The sequence below is a fragment of the Hemibagrus wyckioides genome, linkage group LG01 (genome assembly GCF_019097595.1).
Source record: "Hemibagrus wyckioides isolate EC202008001 linkage group LG01, SWU_Hwy_1.0, whole genome shotgun sequence".
Taxonomy (NCBI): domain Eukaryota; kingdom Metazoa; phylum Chordata; class Actinopteri; order Siluriformes; family Bagridae; genus Hemibagrus; species Hemibagrus wyckioides.
Genome location: NC_080710.1, coordinates 16,187,387 through 16,210,962, shown reverse-complemented (window position 1 = coordinate 16,210,962; position 23,576 = coordinate 16,187,387). Strand labels below are relative to the sequence as shown.

The 23,576-nt window shown below is 37.0% G+C and overlaps 1 protein-coding gene across 4 annotated transcripts; it reads right to left on the bottom strand.

Moving 5' to 3' along the window:
- Window positions 1-122: 122 nt before the first annotated feature.
- On the bottom strand, window positions 123-23,200 carry palmdb (palmdelphin b). Of its 4 annotated transcripts, XM_058396125.1 has the most exons (9): window positions 22,819-23,200; window positions 17,965-18,029; window positions 16,796-16,876; window positions 16,550-16,680; window positions 14,658-14,772; window positions 14,357-14,381; window positions 14,137-14,253; window positions 10,941-11,894; window positions 7,783-9,647 (listed from the first exon to the last, which is right to left on the bottom strand). In XM_058396125.1, the coding sequence occupies exons 2-9, from the start codon at window positions 18,007-18,009 to the stop codon at window positions 9,562-9,564; spliced, it is 1,554 nt and encodes a 517-aa protein (XP_058252108.1). In that variant the 5' UTR covers window positions 18,010-18,029; window positions 22,819-23,200; the 3' UTR covers window positions 7,783-9,561. The 4 variants fall into 4 exon arrangements, with proteins under 4 accessions (XP_058252105.1, XP_058252107.1, XP_058252106.1 ...); XM_058396122.1 differs by lacking the exons at window positions 7,783-9,647; window positions 10,941-11,894; window positions 14,137-14,253; window positions 14,357-14,381 and adding exons at window positions 123-1,087; window positions 1,649-1,737; window positions 1,894-3,964 and having other exon boundaries at window positions 22,819-23,108; XM_058396124.1 differs by lacking the exons at window positions 10,941-11,894; window positions 14,137-14,253; window positions 14,357-14,381; ... (3 more) ...; window positions 17,965-18,029; window positions 22,819-23,200 and adding exons at window positions 123-1,087; window positions 1,649-1,737; window positions 1,894-3,964 and having other exon boundaries at window positions 7,781-9,279.
- Window positions 23,201-23,576: the final 376 nt, after the last annotated feature.

Below are 23,576 nucleotides of genomic sequence, written 5' to 3'. Positions count from 1 at the left end.
ATATGCATCGGTTAGACACATTATTTTATGAATGTTAATGTACTAGAAGGCTGGCTTCACATAATACAGGTTATTAGTCAGGTCTTTTTTATTATTATTTGTTATAAAAGAAATTATCCATGTAAGAAAGAAGTCATAATTTCTTGTTTATTGATATTGTTTCAAAGCTTATTTCAGTTCAATGTTTCATTGTAATTTTTAACAACTCAAGTGTTGTTTATTTTCCATTCTTTTCTCAAATAGAAAGCAATGCATATGTGTGCTTAATGATGGCGTACATGAATACAAACTAGCAATACTTTATAGCCATAATACTTGTAGACTAAAACAGAGTCACGTGAGCATACAAATATGTTTTTAGACAAATAGGAAAGCATTACATAAAGGAGTCTCCGTTTACACAACAGTAAAGCAGTTAAATATCTGTGTTCAATATTCAAGTTACTCTCCCTCATTTTGGGTCTATATAATAACTATATTAAAAGGTAAAGATCTTGTCATAAAAAGAGAGTATCCATATGGGGAGTACTTGTATTGTACCAAATGCTTACTTTCAGTCAAAAAGGTGGCAGAAGTCAGTAATCTCTTAGGTTGGCTTCATTGTAGTGCAGAATGGAGGCAGAAATAGCCTGAGTAATCTCTATAGTGTCACATATTTCAGTATAGCCCAGGGTTAAATCAACATACAAGAAAATACAGTATGAAAATACAGGACACATTTTCCTGAACTCTGTACTAAGACATTACAATAAAATATGCTTCAAATCTTTCTTGACATTCATGACAAGAACAAGCATAGACTGAACAACTACAATTCAGCTAACATTCAGGCGTCTTGGCAAGCACTCAGATCTCCTGCCTTTGAGAGAACATGAATGAAAAGTTGCAAATATCACACAAGCAACAGCGAGTGCTTATGATGAAATCAGTATCAGTCTGTAACACTGCTTGAAGTTTCTTACAAAGGACATGGATAATTACTGATTGATATCTAGTCTGTTTCTCTCTAGTGATTTGCAAACTCCCCTGCTTCCCATCGCAGAGCCATGGCACTTTTACGACGGCTGCCAGAATACGCCTCAGGAAACTATGGAGGCAAAGTATATTTAGATTAACTTAATTTCCAGTTTAATCATTTTATATAAGCAAAACAACAACCATTCAAGATACGCTATTTGTTTGGCCACCTGACCATCTCATCCATACATGCTTTTTGAATGTCCCATTCGAGGTTTAGTCCCCTTAAATAACCTTAGAATGACTTCTTCTTGGTAAGCTGTTTGGATTTAGCATTCAGCCAATAGAATATTAGTGAAACCAGGCACTGATATGTTGGGCCTCGCCCAGGCCAGGGGTACAATTGGTGTTTAAGTTTATCCCCAAGGTGTTCAGTTGGGCTCTGTCCAGGCCAATCGAGATCTTCCATACCAACCATTTCAAACTGTGCCTTCATGGATCTCGCTTTGAACAGGTTTGGGCCCTTTAGGTCCAGTGAAGGGAAAATTGTAATGATAAAAAATGCAAAGGCATTCAATACAATTGTGTATTTCAAACTGTAGCAGCACGCAAATGGATGTGATGGTCAGGAATTCACAATCTTTTGGCCATATAGTGTATTAATATTAATAAAATGTAGATTGGAACTCACTCTGTTATCACAGGATAGGGTTGACCGATCCATCTTATAAGTCTTCATAGGGGACGAGGGGGATGATTTACATTTGATAGGGATATCATCTAAAAGCAAACAAGTGATGACTTTATGAACATTTTCCTAAATGTTTAAAAACATCATAATGCATATTTGCCAACAAGGCCAAGAATCTGTAAAGACTTCTTGATTTATTTATAGTTAATATAAAGCATGCTCTCTCAGTATGGAAATACACAAACCTTGTTTGTCAAAAGGGTTGTCCAGGAGATTTGGAGAAACCAGGAAATTCTCTTTAGTATAAATACTTGCTCTTTGTCTTTTCAGTTCTTCCTCTCGTTGCTTTACCATCTTAATCTCTTCATCAACCAGAGAGAGGGAGCTCCGGGACCTCAGCTTAAAAAACGGGTTATTGAGAAAGGTTTTCTCCTCAGGTACCACAGAGGCAGAGTTCAGGTTTAACTCTGAAGCACTTCGAATGATTAGGTTTGAAGTTTCCAGTATGATTACACTGGGGTTTTCCTCTGATCTCCAATCAGCAGATTTAGATGTCACCAACTTTGCAGCATGGCGTGGACTTTGATGGCAAGAATCAGGTTCGAGGATAATGACATTGTTGGCTGCCATTTCGTGCTTCTGTGATCTTGTTGGGGAGGATGTAATGATGAACGATGGCATCTGGGTGCTGGAGGATAATCTGCAGTCATCGTCCTGCTGCTCAAGCATCTTTCTCTTCTCATCAACTTCTTGACATAATTTCCCAGGGTTCAAGATGACCGGTTTTCCTTTTCCTGGCACACAGTCACTTATGTATGATTTGGGCATTCCCCTTTCACGTTTCAGGATTTCCTCCTTCTCCATGAGAGAGCGAATCTCTTTTTCTACTGGGGTTTCTGGATCATCATAAGGTGACCTGAAACTAGAATCATCTACTCCTGAATCTTCTGAGCAGGGGCTAAACTGGGTATGCTGGTACTCTCTCCCAAGTGCTAAATTCTCTAATTCAGCATCCCTCTTCTGTCTGTCAATGTTACGCACTGGTGTGTACATAAAGCTGTGATTGCCCTGGCAGGAACCAGTCCTGATGACTGGATGATGTGTGAGGTTCTTTGTTTGCTCCTCCATCTGCAGCCACTGATTGCGTGCAACTCTGAAATCCACATGCTCTGTGCTGACATTTTCACTCTTCATCTCCTGAATCACACAGTAATCTTTTGGTATTTTCTTGTTTGAGTCTGACTTGACACAAGTAGATGAAAATTCTTTATGATTTACAGAACCCTTCCCGAGCTCCTCTTCATCCTCCGATATTTTGGACAAGCCATGGAATAGTGTAGAGGGATTATACGAGATCTCTTGTGTAGGCTGTGCATAAGTCATAGTACTTTCAGGTTGCTCCAACACAGCATCCTCCACAGGCACAACCAGCTCAGGTTCATCCTGTGCATCTGATTGGTTTTCAACAGTCTTCACTTCAGGCTTTTGAATGAAGAGCTCTTGTGCACTTAGCTGAAGGCTGTCGAGATAGGAGTCATCGTCCTCCTTATTAATAGAGGACGAAAATATTGTTCTCCATTTCTCATCAGTCTCACTGTCAGATGATGCTGCAGCAATTTCTACCAATAGACACTCCTCCAAGTCTTCAGGATTTTGACCAGACTCATTTGAGATGTCTGACATAACTTCTTCCCGGATGAATGATTCCAACATGGATTCATCTACTTCACAGCCTAAGCCATCTAGGATATCCTCATGGAATTCTGCTTTTAATGGATCTAATATATCAACATCTTCAGCATCCTCTATTACAGGCACAATATTTTTCAACAGTTCCTCTTTCACTGAATCCTGTCTTTTTTGCATGGCCTCATTCTCATACATGCTCTCAGCACTAGATGGTGTATCAGACACAGACGAGGTAATAGATTCATTGCGATTTAGCTCGCCATTTGTGTCGTCCAATACTAAAGCTTCTTTAGGGGAGGGCATGTCTTCAAATTCATCACCATTTGTCACTGTGGGAGGCAAATCTGCTAAAATGGCATCAGCTACTTTGGCACTCAGGGATTCAAAAAGAATATCATCATTGCAAACCTGTTCATCTTCAGCATTTGTGTCCTTGTTTTCAATTAATGTGGTCTCCTGGACTTCCATCTCATAGTCTGGTATGTTTCCTGTGTCGGATTGCTCACTTGTCTCCATGGTGATTGTCTTGGAGATGGTAAGTTCTGTTTGTGTCTGATTCTCAATGGGTGAGAAACCTTCATTCACTTCCGTGCCACCAGATTCTGCTGAAATGCCACCTGCAGCTCCCTACAAAGGAAAAAGAAACACATTATACCATTAATCATATTATATATATATGATTAATAAATATGATTAATAAATATGATATAAATATGATTAATGATATAATGTGATATATGTGATGATATAATATATATATATATATATAGAGTGTTCATTCCAGTACAGATGAACAATACCCTTCAATTAGTATCTTAGTGGTTACTCAGGCTTTAACAGGCAGAGAGGTGAATATTAATATTCACACATAATTATTTCAGCACAGTTTTTGGAAAGTGTTTGGTTGTGTTATATGACTGAACCTGGTTGTAAGGTATTGACATGAACATGATACATTAACCTGAATACCTGCATTTGATTTATATAAATAACACACCATACGACAAAATGTGTTAGGTACAAGCATGCTTTTTGCTTATTTATGCTCGTATGCTTCTAGCATATTTATGAATACCTTACCTGGTGGGTGTCACGACCATATGTCATGACATGACAGAAATGTCATGTCTTGATACAGCAAAGCATTTTTTTTCTGATCAAAAACACAAATAACCTTTTCAAGAAAATGAATCTGATTAACCCTGTTAAAATGCCCTGTTAAAATTGTTGTTCTGGTCACATCATTCACTGCAATCGCAAATAATTGTTCAGCTTGTCTAAAGCCCTTCAAATAATGGATTTCTGACAATGCACAACAGGAAACGAGAAAAAAAAATTGTTTACTATTGCAATGAATCATTTCACACATAGAGTGGCTTTGAGCAAGGAAAAGCAGAAGCCTGATGGAATTAAATGCTTCCATTATGTAAGAGCGCAGAATGGGTTCTTCGCCCACATACGATGCACCAGGGTCCCTGCATCTTATTAGCCTTTGCCTCCATTAATCTGAAGAAGAGAAGTGAATGAAGCAAAGCAGAGGCCCATGAGGAAATGTTCCCATCTTGTTCTAATACACACAGCAGGATTAACCACTGTAGATCTTAATATACATGTCTTGTATTTATTTATTTTCATATTCCCATTGCGAGGGCTTGAATCACAAATTAAATACTTTATGTCAAGTGATTACTACATTTGCTCCTGCTGTTTGGGTGTTTGATAATGACAACATAGTCTGATTACAGGCAGAGCAGACAAACTTAACAGTGCCCTGTGCCAAGTGTCAGTGTAATGTGCAGCCTAATGCAAAACTCTTTCACACAACAGCCACTGGATTCAATCCCAGATTTACTACAGAATACACTCAAATTCTCTTGGCTCTCAGGAAATGTGTTTCATTAACAATTCAGTGCCACCATCACAAGCCATAAAAAAGTGGCTTACCCAATAAACAGGTAGAATCTGTCGAGTTGTGGCTCAAACACTGTTTAATAATCTATAGTTATTACACAAAATATAATTATTACAAAAAATTATAATGTTATTTTATTTCATAATATATTTTATTTTATATATATATATATATATATATATATATATATATATATATATATATATATATATTATTATTTTATTTTATAATTTTATTTTATAATTTATAAAATCTATAATTTTTGTTTTGCTGTTGTGTGAACATTCTCAGAAATACCTCTCATACACTCAACCATTCAAATACAATAATAATTTTAAAAAAAACATAAAAAACATATAATTGGTCTCCATTTCAATTTCTATACATTTTTAACTAAAGAAACCTAACAAAAGGCATAAAGCGCAATGAAAACAACAGACATGGAAAAGTGCTGAGTACCATGGCAACAGCCCAGAAGGTATAACAGCTCAGCTGGTGAGTAAACGTCCATGCTCACAGCCTCCTAGTCTCAGCACTTGTGTCATAATAATCAGTAAGCAATAAATAATTCAGTGACATTAGGACTGAAGGCAGACACAGAGAAACAGAGGTATCTCTGCAGCCAAACACCTACCATGATCTCCAGCCGGTACAGCCAGCAGGCGATCATCTCTATCCTGTTGCTAAGTAAACTATTCTCTTCTCAGAATCTGTATGCTCTCTGATTTCCATTTCAAGATAAGTACATGAGCCTTTGAGCTAGTGTTGGCAAGGGAATAATAGCTCAGGATAACACAGAGTTATTGGCAGATACCCCATTGTATGTATGCTTGGGACGGTGATGCATGTTACCTTAGGCAATACTTTCACCCAAAACTTTCCATAATGAGCTATGTGGTCAATAATGGATTGTACAACATGTATGGATTTGTACACTCTTTTAATGTGGTCCTCTGGTCTGGCCTGTGGTCAGATAAAAATGTTACATTTTTCAGAAATGGTTTTCTTTTCTGTCAGTGTATCTTCCAACAGAGAGATTCATGATGCAGGCGATCACACAGAACCTTCAAACTGTGCCTGAGTCACTGAACAGGCACTTAGTTTGCTTTTTAATTTGAAGGACATTTTGCTTTCTGAAGCACAATAACCTGAATCATAAGCAGAGTTGATGTGAAAGAGACTCTGCAGTGCGTAGGCTGGCCATTCAGACCTCCAGCCAGCCACTTTTCTAAAAAGCTCACAGCCTTAAGAGACAGCTTGATTAGGTTCCATCTGTCACCACACAGCAGGGGCACATGTTTCACAAGTTTCACAAGAGAACAGTCAGAAAAGAATAGCTTTGATACAGTCAAGTAAATGTGCTGAAACTGAACCCTGCGATGGTTTTTGTGGCATTGTATGTAACTATATACAGCATTTTATGGTTATTATGTGATTTCAAGAATGATACAACATTTTCAGTCTAGCTGTGATTATGATTTCACCTTCATCTGTTTCAGAGATGGCTGACATCCAGTGCTGTGAGTGTAAAATATTTCTCATTCCTGTGGAGGTTCGAAAGCCGAGACTCCTGCGATCTGCTTTTTTAATGAGGGAGCAGAGAGGAGCAGAAACTCATCATCCGCAATCAGTTTCAACGACTTCCCATCCCCTCTGACTTTCAAATCCGCATTTTGGCATTTTCAGATATGTACATTTAAGGCATCACACAGGAAATTGCTTACAAGGTTTTCAACTGAGTAGACTGATATTTCTCACAATACGCAACTTTGCAACTTCTTCTCTATTAGTAATTATGCTGATGGGTGCAGAAAATAATGTGCTGGAATCTAAATGAGAACACATAGATAGATAGATAGATAGATAGATAGATAGATAGATAGATAGATAGATAGATAGATAGATAGATAGATAGATAGATAGATAGATAGATAGATAGATAGATAGATAGATAGATAGATAGATAGATAGATAGATAGATAGATAGATAGAGAAAATATCTATCTAAAATATCTATCTATCTATCTATGTGTTCTCATTTATTTATCTATCTATATGCTTTTCAAAAATTATGATGCAACTGTATGAAATATTTAAATGAAAAATATTTATCTCTTTGTTGTGTTTGTAAAGTAACATCAAAAATGTAAATAAAATATGTTTTTCAAATAAATTTCTCCAAAAGAATTTCTCCAAAAGGCAAAATTACACAAAACATGCCTCTAATGCCAGATAACACTGCAGCAAAAAAAAATCACATTCACAGAAAAATAATAAATGTTACATAGACACATGCAATCCATATGCAAATATCATTCTATAAACTTGCCCCCATTACCAATACTGCCAGCTTAAAGTCAGTATCTGTTTATTACTGTGATCTCCCCCCACAGGGTTGCCTACCAATAGCACTGCAAAGCTCAAAAAGCTCATCACCCTGCCTACAAAACACACAGGTCACTTGATTAGCTAGCTGTAGTTGTAAAGTGAAGCGAATGAGTTGGCTGTGAGTGCGGCTGTCGCTGTCCTACCTTGCTCTGTGGCAGCAGCAGAGTGGAGAGTGCTAAGCTGATGCTCTTCCCTGTAGCCACAGAGACGCGACTCTCACTGAATGTGTGAGGAGCAGCCAATAGCTGAGCAGTTTGTCTCTGCTGCTTCGTTACACACTCACACACTCACACAAATACATGCACACTAACACTCTCACAGGAGGTCTCAGAAACTGTCAGCAAGGACTGCAGATATTTAGCTCCAACTGACATTCGCGAGCAAATATCACATCTGTGAGTTCAGATTTCTTCCTGTTTGTAACACTCACGCAGGAACACAAAGGCTGTTAGTTAGACGCAGGAAATGTCTTCATTACATGCTTCAATAATAAATGTTATTTTAGGATTTTTAAATCTGGATTTTTCTCATTTTATTCACAAAGGCAGATGTTGCTACGGTTTTTCATCCCAGTCAAATCAGAGCCTTTGTCTTATCTGTGTGTTTAGTCATGTCTTTAAGTGAATATCTGGCTGGAATGGACATCTGTAGCCACAGAGACGCAGGCACAATGACCCTTTGTGAATTTTGTTTTAAAAAGTAAATAAAAACAAGTGGCCATTCAAGGCTGCAATCAAACTTTTCCTAATTCAGGTAGTAGCATTCCAGGTGCTCAGAAAATATAAGGAATAAAGAAATATAAGCTCTGTTAGAATAAAGCCAGGCTAGTGATAATCAGCAAGCTACATTATGAATGACTAAAAGAACCAGGCAGTGCATTTTCTCAAGTTGCAGTTTTCAAACTGGGATACACAAACAGTCTGCCTAAAATAATATTAGCAAACCAAAGTCAGGCTGATGAAATCAAAATGATGAAATTCTGAAATACATTTCCTCTTCGTACATCATCACACACAGTCTAAAAAATACTGTAGGCTATTCAGTGCATTCTCATTCACCTCAGGTAAAGGCTTTCTGTATTTCTATTTGCTGCAGCAAAAGTTAATGTAGGATGTACAGTGCCCCAAAGTGCAAAACACATTAACAACTAAGAAAACACAACAACCAAACCTGAAAACCAGCAACAAATTTAGAAGCATTGCAACAAAATGACAACAAAACCAAAGCCTGGGCATTAAATTCATCAAATTGCAATTTTTGCTATTCGGTTTTGTTGGTATGGTTTATTAATGTGGTTTGTAAACATACTGCTGTTGGTATTGTAGAGTTTGAAATAAACAAATAAATTCATATTTACTCTATGTAGTAAACAATCTATAGCAATGTGAATCATCTGTCATTAATAAATCCCTGTAGCAACAACACTGTGCTATGCTTTGTGTAAAGTCTAATATTCTGCATCATCTCAGAGCTCAGAAATAGCAAAAACTGTCCTGATAGTATACCGTGGATAAAATAGCTTAATGGGACCATAAGTCTGCTTATTACCATTCCATTTTTTATTTCATTCAAACACAAACATTATAGTACAATTACAAAGAAAAGGTACTGCAGTTTCTCAGCAGCAATATTGTACTTACTTTACGTTCATACAAATGCAAAAAAAAAAAAAAAAGAGAACTGTTTTATACTTGCCTAAGGCAGTCAGTAAACAAACGATGTGCTGCAGAGTATTTCAAATACTCCTAAAAAATTTTTTTTTTCATGTACTCTCTATATAATGATACAAAAAGAAATGATAAAGATTTATCATCTGCTCTTATATTTCTGAGTGATTTTAATATTAGTCTTCTTTTCATATTCATTTCACTTATTCTCAGTTCTCCTGTAGAGGACACCCAATTCTTATGTCTGTTCTTTCTTATTATGTCTTCTTGGGATATGGAAGCCTGAGATCTCGCTGTGAGGGAACTGCACATTTTCCTAGCTGAGGCTGTTTCATTGTCAAGACTGTGGGGGAAAAAGGGAGAGCAATGAGTACATCCAAAAATCTATCTACTGTTAGAAAAGGGACAGACTAATAACTATATATTAATTTGAAATCTTTTACATTTGTGTACTTGTCTTGATTGCATATTTTTTATTGGTTATGTAACTGACTTTCAAGCAGCTGTTATGAAATGTCTCATGAACAGCCAGTGTGCCTTGCAAGGACAAACTGTTCAATTAAGTATGATGGACAGCAAAGGGCATGGAAAGACTGTGAAATACTGTGCATTACTCTTTCGCACAATACACAGACAGATATTCAATCCCACCTTGGCCCTATAGATGTATCAGGGAGGGAATAAAAGATGTGAAGAAAATGATTGAGTACTGGGACCCAGATATAGCAATGGACACAACAGAATTTTTTTATTTTTTATATATATATAAAAAGGCCATGAAATGGAATTGAATCAGTAAATTTCCATGTCCTCACATTATTTTAATATCGATTAGTTATGGCAGGGTAAATAATGTGTGAAGCATTTTTCTAAATTGTAATTTATTAGGAAAAAACAACAAAGACATATTATATTATTTAAAACACAGGCAAATTAATAAATCTTTCATAGTATATTCAAGCATACAGATAAGTTGTTTTTTTAACATGGAAATCTTTCTGCATTTGATTATGTTTATTATTTGATGCATTCACAAGATATTTACATACTAATTGTGTCCACTGAGAGGAGCTAAATCTCTCTCTGTCAGGAGGCATTACACATTTGAGCACACCTACTGAAGCACACAATGCAATATTTTGTGTGTTCTGTTTCAACCATGTTCACATTTTGAATGCTTATTTTTTGTTGATTTTAACAAAACTGGTTTCTCAGCTGACCAAATGGTTAAAAACAGTCAGTCTCCCTAAAAGATGTCTAAAACCTTGCTGGCTAAACGACATCTCCTCACATAATGAATGTCATGCTTTGATCCAGATGTCAGATAATTATGTGCTGGAGCAAAATGGATATAAAGCGAATCAATCAGGTACAAGCTGTCAAAATGTCAGGTTGAGATATATGCAAAATAGCACTATTTCAGTTTCTGCACTTTTCAGACATACCGTATATATCAAAAAATATCATATCACCATAAGAAAGATTTTATTAGGTTGCTACACAGACATGGCACGCATTGTTAGTTCAGCAGGCATGTAGAAATCTAATACTGTTCCTGAAAGCACATACGAATACAGAAGTGTTAGATGTGATACATCAACATGCTATTAGATGCCATATTGCCGTTTGATTATACCTGAGGTATCTGTGTTTTGTGTTCCGTATTTGGTTATGTGCGCTCCTGAGCTGTGACTTTTGGTAAAAGCATGCCTGACCTCTGAACGATGAAGATTATCATTCTTGGGCTGGAAGACCTTGCTATAGTAGCCTTGTGGATGGTATGAGAGAGGTGGTTCCTCATTGTCCTCTTCTTCATCATTGCCTATTATCACCAGTTCAGCTTGGATCACGTCATTTTCCTCATCCGACTCTGCATTCTGATAACCCATAAAAATCATAGTGACAGGCTCACTGCAGTCCATCTCAGATGGGAAAGAGTTGTCTTCACTGAAGCAGGCATCTTCTGTTAGATCAAAAGTGGAGTTTCGCTCAAATCCCAGGTCTGAATCAGACACTGAAATGAGCCGTTTCTGTTCCTTAATCTCCTGCATCTGCTCTGCTTTATCTGTGTGCACACCATCACAACACTGGGTAATATTTGCTTTTTGTCTATTTACAGCATTGTTGTTCATGTAGAAATCCACATGATCTGGAGTAGGAGAAAGCATGGCTTTAATATCTTCTTGATGATGAGAGGTTTGAATATCAGGCTGTAATGGGCTGGGAATCTTGCTCTGTATGTGGAACCCATTGGGACCTGGGCTAACCATCCCGCGCTCTACTTTTTGAGGAGTCGAGGACCTGCTGTAAGGGCTGGAGAAAACAGGCTCATGATACTCCACATCAGTCGGGTCCTTCTTTGCGGTGGCTTTTTTTAGAAGCTCCTCCACTTCTAGAGAGCTCATCTCATCCAGTGTATCCTCAGACTCCTTTCCAGCTGACTGTACAGCATATACTGACTTCCTGCCATCATCAAAGACTTTGATACCTTTCTGCTGGAATTCCTGTGGGGTGACTGTGGCAGAGGAGATAACATGACTCTTGCCTGTGCGCAGGTCTTTTTCCACACTGATCTTCATAGCATACATGGCTGGAGGAAAAAGGCTAAGTTAGGTCAAGTCACGTCATTGGTTTACTCTATACACTGCCAATCAAAGGGATTTGCACATCATTCCAGGTAAATGTTCAATGACCTTTTGTTTTAAATTAGTAACCTGCAGGTTAGACTACAGCAATGCAATGCCTGGCTATCTGGAGGTATTTTTGTCTGTGCCTTAAATAATAAAAGCATTTTACAATCATCTTTATATTTGATTGTAAAACACATTGAATTGTCTTGTGTATGAAAATTAATTTACTTGCCTTTTCTAAAACACCCCCAGCTATGGATCAGCCCTACAATTAGCGTTTGGGATCTTTAAGTCTATTGTTTAACTTGCTTAAGCCTGTTTGTTTAGTCAGGTACTAGCTGTTCTTTTAGGTAATGAGATAGTAAATTAGGATAATTGGATGTTATCAACCTTGTCTCATGTATGTTGATGGAGGAGTGGAGTAAGGCTCTCTCCATGGCATGCCATCATGTTTTTATAATGTCATAGCTAGACCTGCTGGAGTACTTGTTTGAACTTTGATCACAGTCTACATCTGAATAGGCTGTACCTTATAATCTGTTCTTTCTATCTGCCAAGCAGCATGAGTTCTACAGCCTCCTGATGTGATGCCGGCGCTTGATCCTGATACATTTCCTGCTGCGGATCTTCTCCCACCTAATGTGCATGATTCATTCAGCTCTTCTTATGCCCTGTTCTGTCTGTGTTTAAAGGTCTCAGCAGTTATGACTGATCTACTGCTCACAAGTGCAGGCGAATATCCTAAAGATGTTTCCTTTCCCCACAAGTCACCTTTCTGATTCTCTTGCTTTCAACCTGATATTATAGTCTTGTAAATTCAAATTAATATAAAGACTATCCTGTGCTCATCCCAGGACTCCTGTTAACAATATGATGATATTCAACATTCTATATCCTTCACCACATTTAAACCACATTTAATACTGTTTTTTCCCCTTTTGCTAAATATTTGTCTTTATAAGTCCAATTTCTCTCAAAGTTTCTACCAAGTCTGCTCATGGAAATTTTCCCAACTCTCACATAAGCATAAGCTGCATGTTACAGAAAGTCATATTCACATCTTTTATTTAGTCAACACATATCAAAAATTAAGAAATAAATACAGTTATTTATAAGGTAAAAAATGAAAATAATTTATGAGAAATATTTTGAATTTTTTTCATGAACTAAAAAATGCGTTGTAATATTTAGACAACTAACACTTTAGTCTACACAGTTAAATTGCCAATTACTAAAAGACTAATATTATTTTTCTACCCTTAACGAAATCAGTTCAAAGCTGCTTGTCAGAGCTTCTCAGCGTGTATAACAGCTTGCAGCACTATGCTGTGTGCTTTCAGTTTGACGTGTGTATGTTTTGTTTAACTGGCCACGTGTGTTGTTATTTTAGTTCATGTCCTGTCTCTACCCTTGTACTGTCATTGGTTGTCTTCCTCATGTTTCCTGATTGCTGTCATATGTTTTCAGTTTGCCTCATAATTATTTTATACTTACACCCTTGTGTTTGTGTTGCCTGGCAGTTCTGGTCCGTATTGACATGTCCTCGTTTTATTCTTATTCTGGTTTTGGTCTTGTTCTGTGTTTTTGGATCATCTCCATTACTGTTGTTTGCTGATCAGCCAACTACTTCCTGTTCTGATTTTGAACTACGTTTTGTATTTATCTGCCTGTCCTATAAATAAAACACGTTTACGACACCTGCATTTATCTCAACTTCCACCCCATGACAAAAAGTAAATACAGAAATGTTCTTATTGGAAATGCTGGAACTAATTGACAAATACTCTAGACCTGGATCCCTCTAATTAGACACTTTCAGCACAGAGTGTATATTTGTCTTCCTATTGCTGTTAGCACTCTCTATACGACATTTATCTATATGCTTAACTGCTTTACCCTCCATGTGCACTGGCCTTTAATGAAGTGTTAATTTAGCACTAAATGTCCCATTAGGATTTAAGAGCAGGCAATAAACAAGTCTGTTAATGCAAAGATTTATGTCTTTAGTGGAACAGTTGCTTTAGGTGTTTCCTTATTTATTTTATTAATAGAATAAGCTGTAACAAAAATACTAGTTCTCTAAGATTTTATCTGTAATGTATTTAATTCTTTGTTGTTGTTTTTTGTACACTATTTTGTGTTTTAACATAGTCTCAATGGCCATTATTTTTATTCAAATAAAGCAGAGAGGTTAAAGCATACCCTTTTTCTCTGCTTCACTACCAGAATCCTTTACTGGAGTGTTGATTCTTCTCATTAGGTTTGGGGTATATGACTTAGGAATATCAGGTATTGCAGAGTAGATATATTGAATTCTCTCTGTAAAAACAATGCATACATATTACTATAATAAATCAGATGATTTGTATTAATCAGAAGTTATCATAATAGTTCTAATGGCCAGAACAAGGAAGCATTTTACCTCTTTGAACATCGCCATTTACTTCCTGTGTAGAAATACAGTTGGTGGATATGAAAACACAAGTTGATGTCAGGATATCAGACAAATAACATGATTAATCCACCCTTCACCAAACTGTCTTCAATCCATTCTGACAGCCACGATATTGCAAACAATAGTTTTGCAACAATACCAAAACACCAAAACATGCTTATTGAACTTGTCAGCCATCAGCAAAAGTAACCACGAATGCCACAGTAAGTCTTCAGAGCCTTCAAACATGGGCAAAAGACCAAACCCCAAAGATGAAACCAAGCAATACCTTTATAATGTCTTCAGCTGTCCTCTCTACCTCCTTCAACCGCTTTAAAATAAGCTCTTCATTTGTTGAAATATTCATCTCCTCTGTTTCAAGATCCTCAATCTCACGATCTATTCTGCAGAACAACAAGAAAAAAAATTGAATAAGGTTACAGTCCAGAAATTATATCCTGCAGTTATATCTAAATATTAATAACTTGCACAAAGCTAAACCTACATTATATTTGCTTTTCATTAAAAATAATTTTATGAAATGTATAGACAAATTTTCCTAAAACATAGACATTATCATTCAATAAATCTCAGTTAGTCTTAGCATGCAGAACTGACCAACGGATTCTATACAAATAGTAAGCTTTAATAATAATTTTCCTGAGTTCATATGGTAATTTTTTTTAAAACAAATTCTCCAGGTTGTTGGTTACAGAGAGCTAAACAATGGAATGGAAACAGAGAACTTATTTTGCCTTGCTGTGATTGGGGGCATGACTTTGAACTTGAAGTGTCAGAAACATTTATTATAAAAAAGATGAGTTGCCTCCTTTCTCTGACAGAAAAGATTTTCTCCAGAATGCTTTTTGCTTTTAGTGATCAGAGCCCATGCAGTTCAGTAAGCTAGCTTCTCAAGGCTGAAGTAATTTCAATTTATACCCTTTTTGTTTCAGGAGAGACACACAGAGTTTTGGTGACATGAACTGTGACCTGGTTATAGACTGCACCATCTTGTCTATTAATATAACAGATAGGTGGAGATGAAGTTACTAATGTGTTTGCCTTGACTGTCAGATTTCTGTGTTTTTTGGCGTGACTCATTCTTAGATCTCAGAAGATGAATATAGCTTCCTTGATTAGTTATTTAATACTTATTTCTCTGTCATCCATCAGTTAGTGTGGAACTGATGTAAGCAGACAGAATATGCAAAAATTGGGACTAAATCTGCTTGAAAAATCCTTCCAATCTCTTTCCTCTCCAGAATAAAGTGATTAGTACCTAAAATATTGAAGACAATGGCAGGTTGCAAATCTAGCTTTTTTTTCTAAATGTAAAACTACAGATCTAGAGGTTTATAGGTATTGAAAGATCTGGAAAATTAAGCATTTTGAGGCTGTTGCACATCTCTCAGGTTTATGGAGTGGAACGAAATTGGTATCCCAGGGTACCTCATGCCTGTGTTACTTTATCGTGTTCCCTTTTAGTTATACTGCTAGACCTGCTGGAGTCCCCATTTGCACTCCTTTTTATAACACCGTAGGATTAAAGCACATGCCTAATAATCTCTCTCTCTCTCTCTCTCTGTGTGGTTTGAATTGTATGTGTACTCCTGCCTCCTGCTGCCTGAAACGATGCAGGTGCTTGATCCTGACACACTTCTGCTCCTCACTCTTCAGACCTGCCCAGTTTATCATGATACTATTTCTTTTTGCATTTCCTAAAAATAATGATTCAGTGCTGCCTTACTTGTATAAGGTAGATTTGTATTCAAGACTGATGAAGCTGTGCTCATCTCAGGCCTCAAAAACTCATATTGAACATCTGCCTTTACTTTTCTGTTTGCCTTTACTTTACTACACCTCTGCAATCTTATGATTTGTAATCACACTATCCCATTTTACCCAGAAAATGGTCTCTTCTTCATTCCATCCCACTATCATGCTGGCTTTCTCATTTGGCATCTAAATCTACATCTAAATCTGGCTTTCTTTAAAGCTGCCTTGTCTGACATGTCTGTTGCTAAAAGCACTATATCAATATATATTTTTTTAATTTAAACTTATAAATAAATAAGTTGAATTGTGTTAAAGCCCAAAGTCTACATATAAAGAAGTCTACACTTGAGCAGAATAACAGAAACAGACACCAAAAAACTGAAGCAGTCTTATTGATTGGAGTACCTGTGGATTTGTTGTTGCAAGCGCATGGCCTGCTGCTGTTCCTCTTGAGCCTGTGCTCTCATGGCCTCTTCCTCTTGCTCATTCTGACCACTCAGGCCATCCATCAGCCACTGCTCCCGCAGGGCTTTTTTCTATTTGGACAACAGAGAGATTTCTCTGTGATCGTCCTTACCTAGGTCAAGGCCTAACACTACAGAACCTCAAATAAATAATACAAGAATGTGGAACTGCAGGGGTATTACATACCTTTAGATACTGAAGTTTTAATTTCTCTTCCTCAATCTCTCTCCGTTTCTTTGCAATATCCTCTTGTATTCTTCTTTTCTCCTGATTCAACACATAGATAAACAAAAGCATTGTAGTCTTCAAAATAATCTATACAGTTCTATTAAACTGAGCCCTGTATATTTTTCCACTGGACTCATTCTATGGACACTTGCTATAGCTGATTTCTGTGCTTTTTTTACTGGGATGTGCAAAATATGGAGAAAGTTTTCTAATCCTGTTGCTGTAGTTTCTGTAGCTTTAAACCATGTGGAGGCTGAAAAATGAGATGACTTTGTAGGAAAAGAATGTATAAAGCAATATCTCTAGAAAATGAAAGAAATCACAGAGATTATACTAATTAATTTGCCCTACCATAATTATTGACATTTTTGTGCAAAGATGAGAACAGTCTGATTTTTATCATCCAATTAGTCAAGAGCAAATTGACAAAAAGGTTAGGAATTAAACTAAGCATGTTCTAAATCACTACCGAGGCCAATACTAGTTTGAAATACTGGATAAATATAAGTTTGACACCTTTTAATGCAATTTAGAATCCTCTGAATTTATGGGATATGAGCACAAACTGTCTTAATGAACATCGCCTTCACAAATGTGACATTACAAATAAGTTGGCCTCAGAACCATGATATTTTAGATCATGAAATAGGAAAGTTGAAATACCCAAATTAAACACTATATCTCTTCATTTAACAATATTACAAACAAGACTATGACTGTGTAACATTTCAATACAGTGAACTCAACAATAGCAGCAGTGATTATTTTATAGATGAGGAGATATGATATTAAGATTTAGTGGTTTATGAGGCAGTATGTTTAAGTAAATATTTATTCTTTATGTAAATATGTAATCCTTACCTTCAGCTCACAGTCTACAGAGAAGTTTTTAAAAATGTGTAAAGTATATAAAGTGATTCTACACTTATTTCTGAACATGCACCAATCTGTAGTAGGGACTGCAATAAAATCTCGAAGGTTTTACTCAGGGGAGCAACTGAAGAACGCTTAAGGGTTTTACGTTTTCTAAGAGGGCAGAAGCCATGCAAACTGAGCAGAAATCCACGAGCAAGCCTACAAATATGGCTATATATGAAAATGTTGAGAATTTCTAGTACAATACTCACTGTGATGGCCTGTAGTCTCTCTCGTAATAGGTCAGCCTCCTCCATACTGAATCTAAAACAAAGAACTGAAAAAGAATCTCGTCTGAGCGATACATACAGCCAGGGAACGGGGTACAGGCAGAAAGCAGGAGAAAAGAAGCCAAAATTAGACCATGGGTGGGTGGATGGTTGGTGAAGGGGGGCACATGTTCTTGTTGAGTAAAGCTGGAAAATTGGTGGGGTTTGGAAGCAAAAGGTGGGGGTGAAAAGGTAAAAGAGTGTAACAGTGTTCTCTCTAAGGGATGTCTGAGTTGTAGTGAGAGAGCTAACAATTTATTGTACTGTCAGAATGGAAATGTAGACATGGTTGAGGTGTTTTCCTGACATATCACGTCAGATTTTTCCAGCCAGATGAGCCTGTGTAACTAAGACCTCAACCTGGGATGTGAGACATAGTTCCTCTCAGTTTACTGGCTGCCAATAAATAAGGGCTAAAGAGGCAACACATTCCATGCCAGTAACAGGAGAAGGGAAATAAATGTCAGTGTATCAGTAAGACAGTGGCCAGTGTCATTAACATTAACAATGTCTAAAAATGTCATCCAGTACATTAATCTGTATCATGGTAAAAGTTCTGTCATAGAAAATATTGTTCCAAGAATATGACCCAATACTCTAAGCCTTGCTAATCTTTCATAACATTTCCAGAACATACACTGTACATTGATCTATAAATATTACTCATATGCACCCCAGTGCTGTATCCAAGGCCAGTTTCTGATGGATTGGATATGAAGAATGACTATGACTATGTTGTTCATGTTAGTAATAGTCTGCTGAAGTGAAGCATCACGCCTGTCACTCAGAGATCAGTGTCAGAAAAGGCATTCAAATAACAAATGTGCAGTTATGAAACATGCCTACATAAGAGTCCTCCTCAGTGATGTATGAATGTGAGTGTGAATGCCAGTCAATAATAGAACTGGAAAATAAATAGGACATTGATTTACACCAAGTACAGGAAAGTCATGTAAGGTTATAATGTCAAACACTATTCCTCAAGGCTAGTTAATGCAATAGAGATTCCTAAAGTTATTTATGCATCAAAATATTTCCAAACACGTTCATTCTTTAGAGCAATCTGATAAGCAGGTGTCTGTTATGTGTTGACATACTCATACATCCTACATTTCTGTAAATGTTACTGGAGATTCAGGGTTGAGCATCTATACTAGATTATCCACCAGGAGGGTTGATTTACAGCATGTTAAAGTGTTTGTCTGGGTCTGTCTGTTTTAGCACTAGAGTGAAAATATATCTACCTCTTGGCTGAGTTCAGTGTCCATATGACACCAGCATAACAACTGGTTTAAAGCACCTGTCAGACTTGTGCTCAGTAACAGCAGTGAATTATAGAACCCCAGCTGAGTTGGGTCTAAATTTGTTGAGACTGACTATGTGAAGTCATACACAACTTTGCACTTTTGTCGGTGTTCAGTGTTTATGTGTATGTGAGTGTGTTTGTAGTTGGTGGGTGTGTGGAATGATTACTATGCATCTATTCAGTGTAGTGAAGACATGTCTCTGTGGCTCAAAACATTGTATACATCTGACTGAATATTTTATGTGTAGCAGACTATACATCAACCGTTTCATCCCATGGTTAAAGAATTTTATGTATATTCCCTCTTCTCTTCAGATATATTTTGAGAACACACACACACACACATTTTATGTTAAAGTTCAATGCATCAGGGAAGGTCCTACTCAGACTGTTAACTCATTAGCATACTTTATGACACAAAGAACAAGTGAAAATTGTCTCATGTCTCACGTCTCATGAAGTAAAAAAAAAAAAAGAAGAAAGGCATGTACAGTATAGGTGCTATACACAATGAACAAAGAAAATGGTTCTCCAAGGGGACCTGGGAGAAAGCAATTTAATATGTGTGACATTCTGATTATGTGGAAATCACCACCATAAAGTCAGTTAGAGTCAGTGGTCCTCAACACTTTTGGAGCCAGGGGCCCCGTTAAATGTAAAATCAAATTCACATGCCCCTCAGTAGAGACTTCAAGAACATAATCCAATATTTAAATATAAGGCTCATTATTCAAATGTACTTCCTCAATAATGTCAATTCCTCTCATAATATGTTTTTGTAATCATATTGGACTATAAACAAAAGTGTTTCTAACATAGCTTGCAAAACAGTGGTTCTTCATGTGAGTTGAGGACTGTGTTATTAACTCATCCAGCAAGCTGGGTTTATTCAAGTCGGATTTATTTGTCATTCAATCCTTTTTATGTCAATTTGAACATCAATACGTTTTGAATCTTACAAAAAAATCCAACCAGGACTCCTGTGTAGCTATTCTCAAATATAACAGATTCTCAAATATCTGCATAATGGAATCTTTGATGTTATACTGTATGTATATTACAAGGTTATCTGGGCCATTGGAAAAAAAAAGAAAAACAGGCCCACAACACCACAGATCCTCTACCATACTAACAGTGGGGGATCCATAATGCTGCCATCTTTTGCAGGTCTACAAATGTGCTCCTTGGATAGATTTTTGCTTCTCTAACTCTCCTACTCACTGCGACTGTGGGAGAATACACTTTCATCCTCTTCACTGTAGGTTCATGGTTGTTTAAAACTTCTTAATAAATGCCCTAACAGTAGATATAGCAATTTTTTAGGTGTGTAGCTATTTTTTCTAGCCGTTATCTGAATTATGAAGATCAACATATTTCCTGTCAGTTCACTGGTGTATCTCTAGTCTTCCCCATGCTGATGACTAAAGGATTTGGCCTCTGCATAATCTCATATTCCACCTCAGTGGCCCAGGAAGTTGTGGATGACTGCTTGGAAGTTTCTAAACACTCAGATTGGACGGATACCATGCAACTAGTCTATATTGGAGTATTATAAATATGTATTACCTCTGTATGCAATCAAACAAAGTTTATTAGCTAGCTGAAATAAGCTGTGTGTGATTCAGCTTTCCAATTATTCAGGTTTAAAATAAGCTTTTAAGTTATCATGTTTCAGTGGCTTTTAACTTACTTTTAGCACTGCACTGTTTAAAAACTATTAGATTTTCTGCCATCAAGTTTTGTCAAAACAATGAACCCTTTATCAGGAACTCATGAGGACTCATTTATTCTGTCTATTGAGTATTTAAGCTGTAATAATGACTAATCACATCTACCAGCACAATAACTAAGCAAATAAATAACACTGAGTACCTTTCATAGGTGAGCTCCCTCACCAGGGCAAATATCAGGTTGTACAGTGGGAAACACCTGCTGGATAGGGTTTTTATAAAAACTATGCTTCATCTGATTTGCAAATAACAAAAAAGCTTTTGCCTATTTATTTTGCTTTGAGTCTATATATAAACAGTGTAAATCTCATCTCAATTACAGAATGCTTAGACCCTTTTGTATCAGATAATAGCTTTTTATTCCTGCTCTGCCAGAGAGAGCATAGCTGCACTCTGAAGGTAACAGATGTGACAGCAATATAGAATATATAGATATATAGATCCGGGGATTCATTACGCAGACATATAAAGGTAACAGTAAGTGTGTCCCTCATTGACTTTTCCTATTCCCCAATAACAGTAAATTATCAGTTACACTGTGTCATATCACAGTGTAAGAAAATACTGTCAGGACAAGCTACAGAAGGTTATGTCAGGAAGGCCTAAGCTGTCAGTGGATCTGCCAGCAACTGAAAATAGCTTTTCTGTCCAGCTGTGCTGAGCAGTGGAACACAGACATTATCTTGTGAAATCCTCAGGTCTGTCAGCAAGTGAAAAGAACAACAAAAACACTACAAGTCCTGCTGGCATGCTCACTTAAAGCAGCATTTACTCTATGCTGTATTGTGGACAGATTAGGGTCTGTAAGTGGTCTGAACACTCTCTCTGTGGTCTTATGTGGTCGTAATCGTATGCTGAACTCTTAATATTCACAAAAAACAATCAATTCAGATAATAAATCTTAATCCTCCTGTAATCACAGCAAACCGGATTGTATCTCCAGGTTGCCTAATGTAGCACAAGCACAATCTTGTAGGACACAAAGCAGCAAATCTGTTCCCATGGCACAGAGTTAGCTCCATTTGTTTCTGTTCAGCTTTTCTAGCTAGCAGTGTGCATAAAGAGACAGTAATCTGTAGTCCTTAATCTTTTTGCTAATGGTTTAACAGGCTAATCCCAGAGGACAACTGCTTCTATCTATCTATCTATCTATCTATCTATCTATCTATCTATCTATCTATCTATCTATCTATCTATCTATCTATCTATCTATCTATCTATCTATCTATCTATCTATCTATCTATCTATCTATCTATCTATCTATCTACCTATCTATCTCTCTCTCTATCTATCATTACATTTTTTTCCCCAAATATAGAGCTGCTACCTTTTTTTCATGTATTATCCAGCATGCAAACAATAGAAAGAGAGGGATGAGTAGGGGATCTCCCCAAACATGCTGCCGTCACTGTAACTCTGTAAGCCTCTTGAGATGACAGCAATGTGTTACCAAAAGTCAGACCCTTTTAAATCTTATTATAAAGGTATTAAAGACCTCCCACAGGGAGAGTTGGCAAGCATAGGATCACGCCAAGCTTAAAGGAATTATAAGATTAATGGATCAAAAACAACATGCCCAGAGTAAAACAATGCCATCTATGCCAGTAATTATACTTTTTCTTTCAACCAACATAGTGAAATCAGATATTAACCATAATAAAAAAAGTCCTACTGATTAATAGGCAGACAGTTTTTAGTAGATTTAGCATATACACTTAACGCAATCATATCAGTACAAGGAAAGAGAAACAGAGACTTACCAATAGTTTGTGGCTGCTATCAGATCTTTGGTTAGTACACACTGGAGGGAAGTCACTTTGCTCTGCTCAGGCTACAGTCCATCATGGCTGAGTATGTGCGCATGCGTGTGTACTAATGAGTGTGTAGAAGTGGAGGTAATGTAGGCTGAGATTTAAGCTGAGGTTATCACTCTCTGGCAGGCTGCCCCCACACTCCCTTACTAACATACAGCCACTTTCTTCTCTTCTGTTGGTTAATTCTCTCTCACTCCCCTCTCTTCTCTCTCTCCTTTCTCTCTCCCGGTCTCCAAGCTCCTCCTGAGCCTGTCAGAACTGGGCTGCCAGACCATATGTGAGTATAATACTGCCAAACAACAGGCAAACAGACACACTGATACCTCCCAATATGCAGATCTTGTACAACGACTGTCAATCATCATATTAACAGTCACACAATTATCTAAGCAATATTTCCAAAATTAACCGCAAAGGACAGTGGTTTGGAACGGAGCCGGCTCATTAGTTTCGCCTGCACACTTGTACTGAGGCTGCATCAAAAACCAATGTGCTGCAGTATGTTTATTTTCATAACCACTGTTGCACTACAGCTGAGAACAGAGTTATTAAACATATTATGCAGATTATTGTATTCACCAAGAGATTTTTAGATGTACAAAATGACAGATCCAATGCACAGGACTCATCAAAAATGATTGCTTCATCCTCTGTTTGAGATGACTTATTACCTAAGGGATCAGATTCATCAAACCACACTGAGC

Bases quoted from the DNA above. Each gene is read 5' to 3' on its own strand.
- palmdb (XM_058396122.1), bottom strand. From the start codon at position 18,009: ATGGAGGAGGCTGACCTATTACGAGAGAGACTACAGGCCATCACA. The intron at 16,877-17,964 runs GTGAGTATTGTA...GTGTTGAATCAG, and splicing joins AGAGACTACAGGCCATCACA to GAGAAAAGAAGAATACAAGA. The intron at 3,965-14,657 runs GTATTGCTTGGT...TTTCCTTTGTAG, and splicing joins CAGCTGAAGACATTATAAAG to GGAGCTGCAGGTGGCATTTC.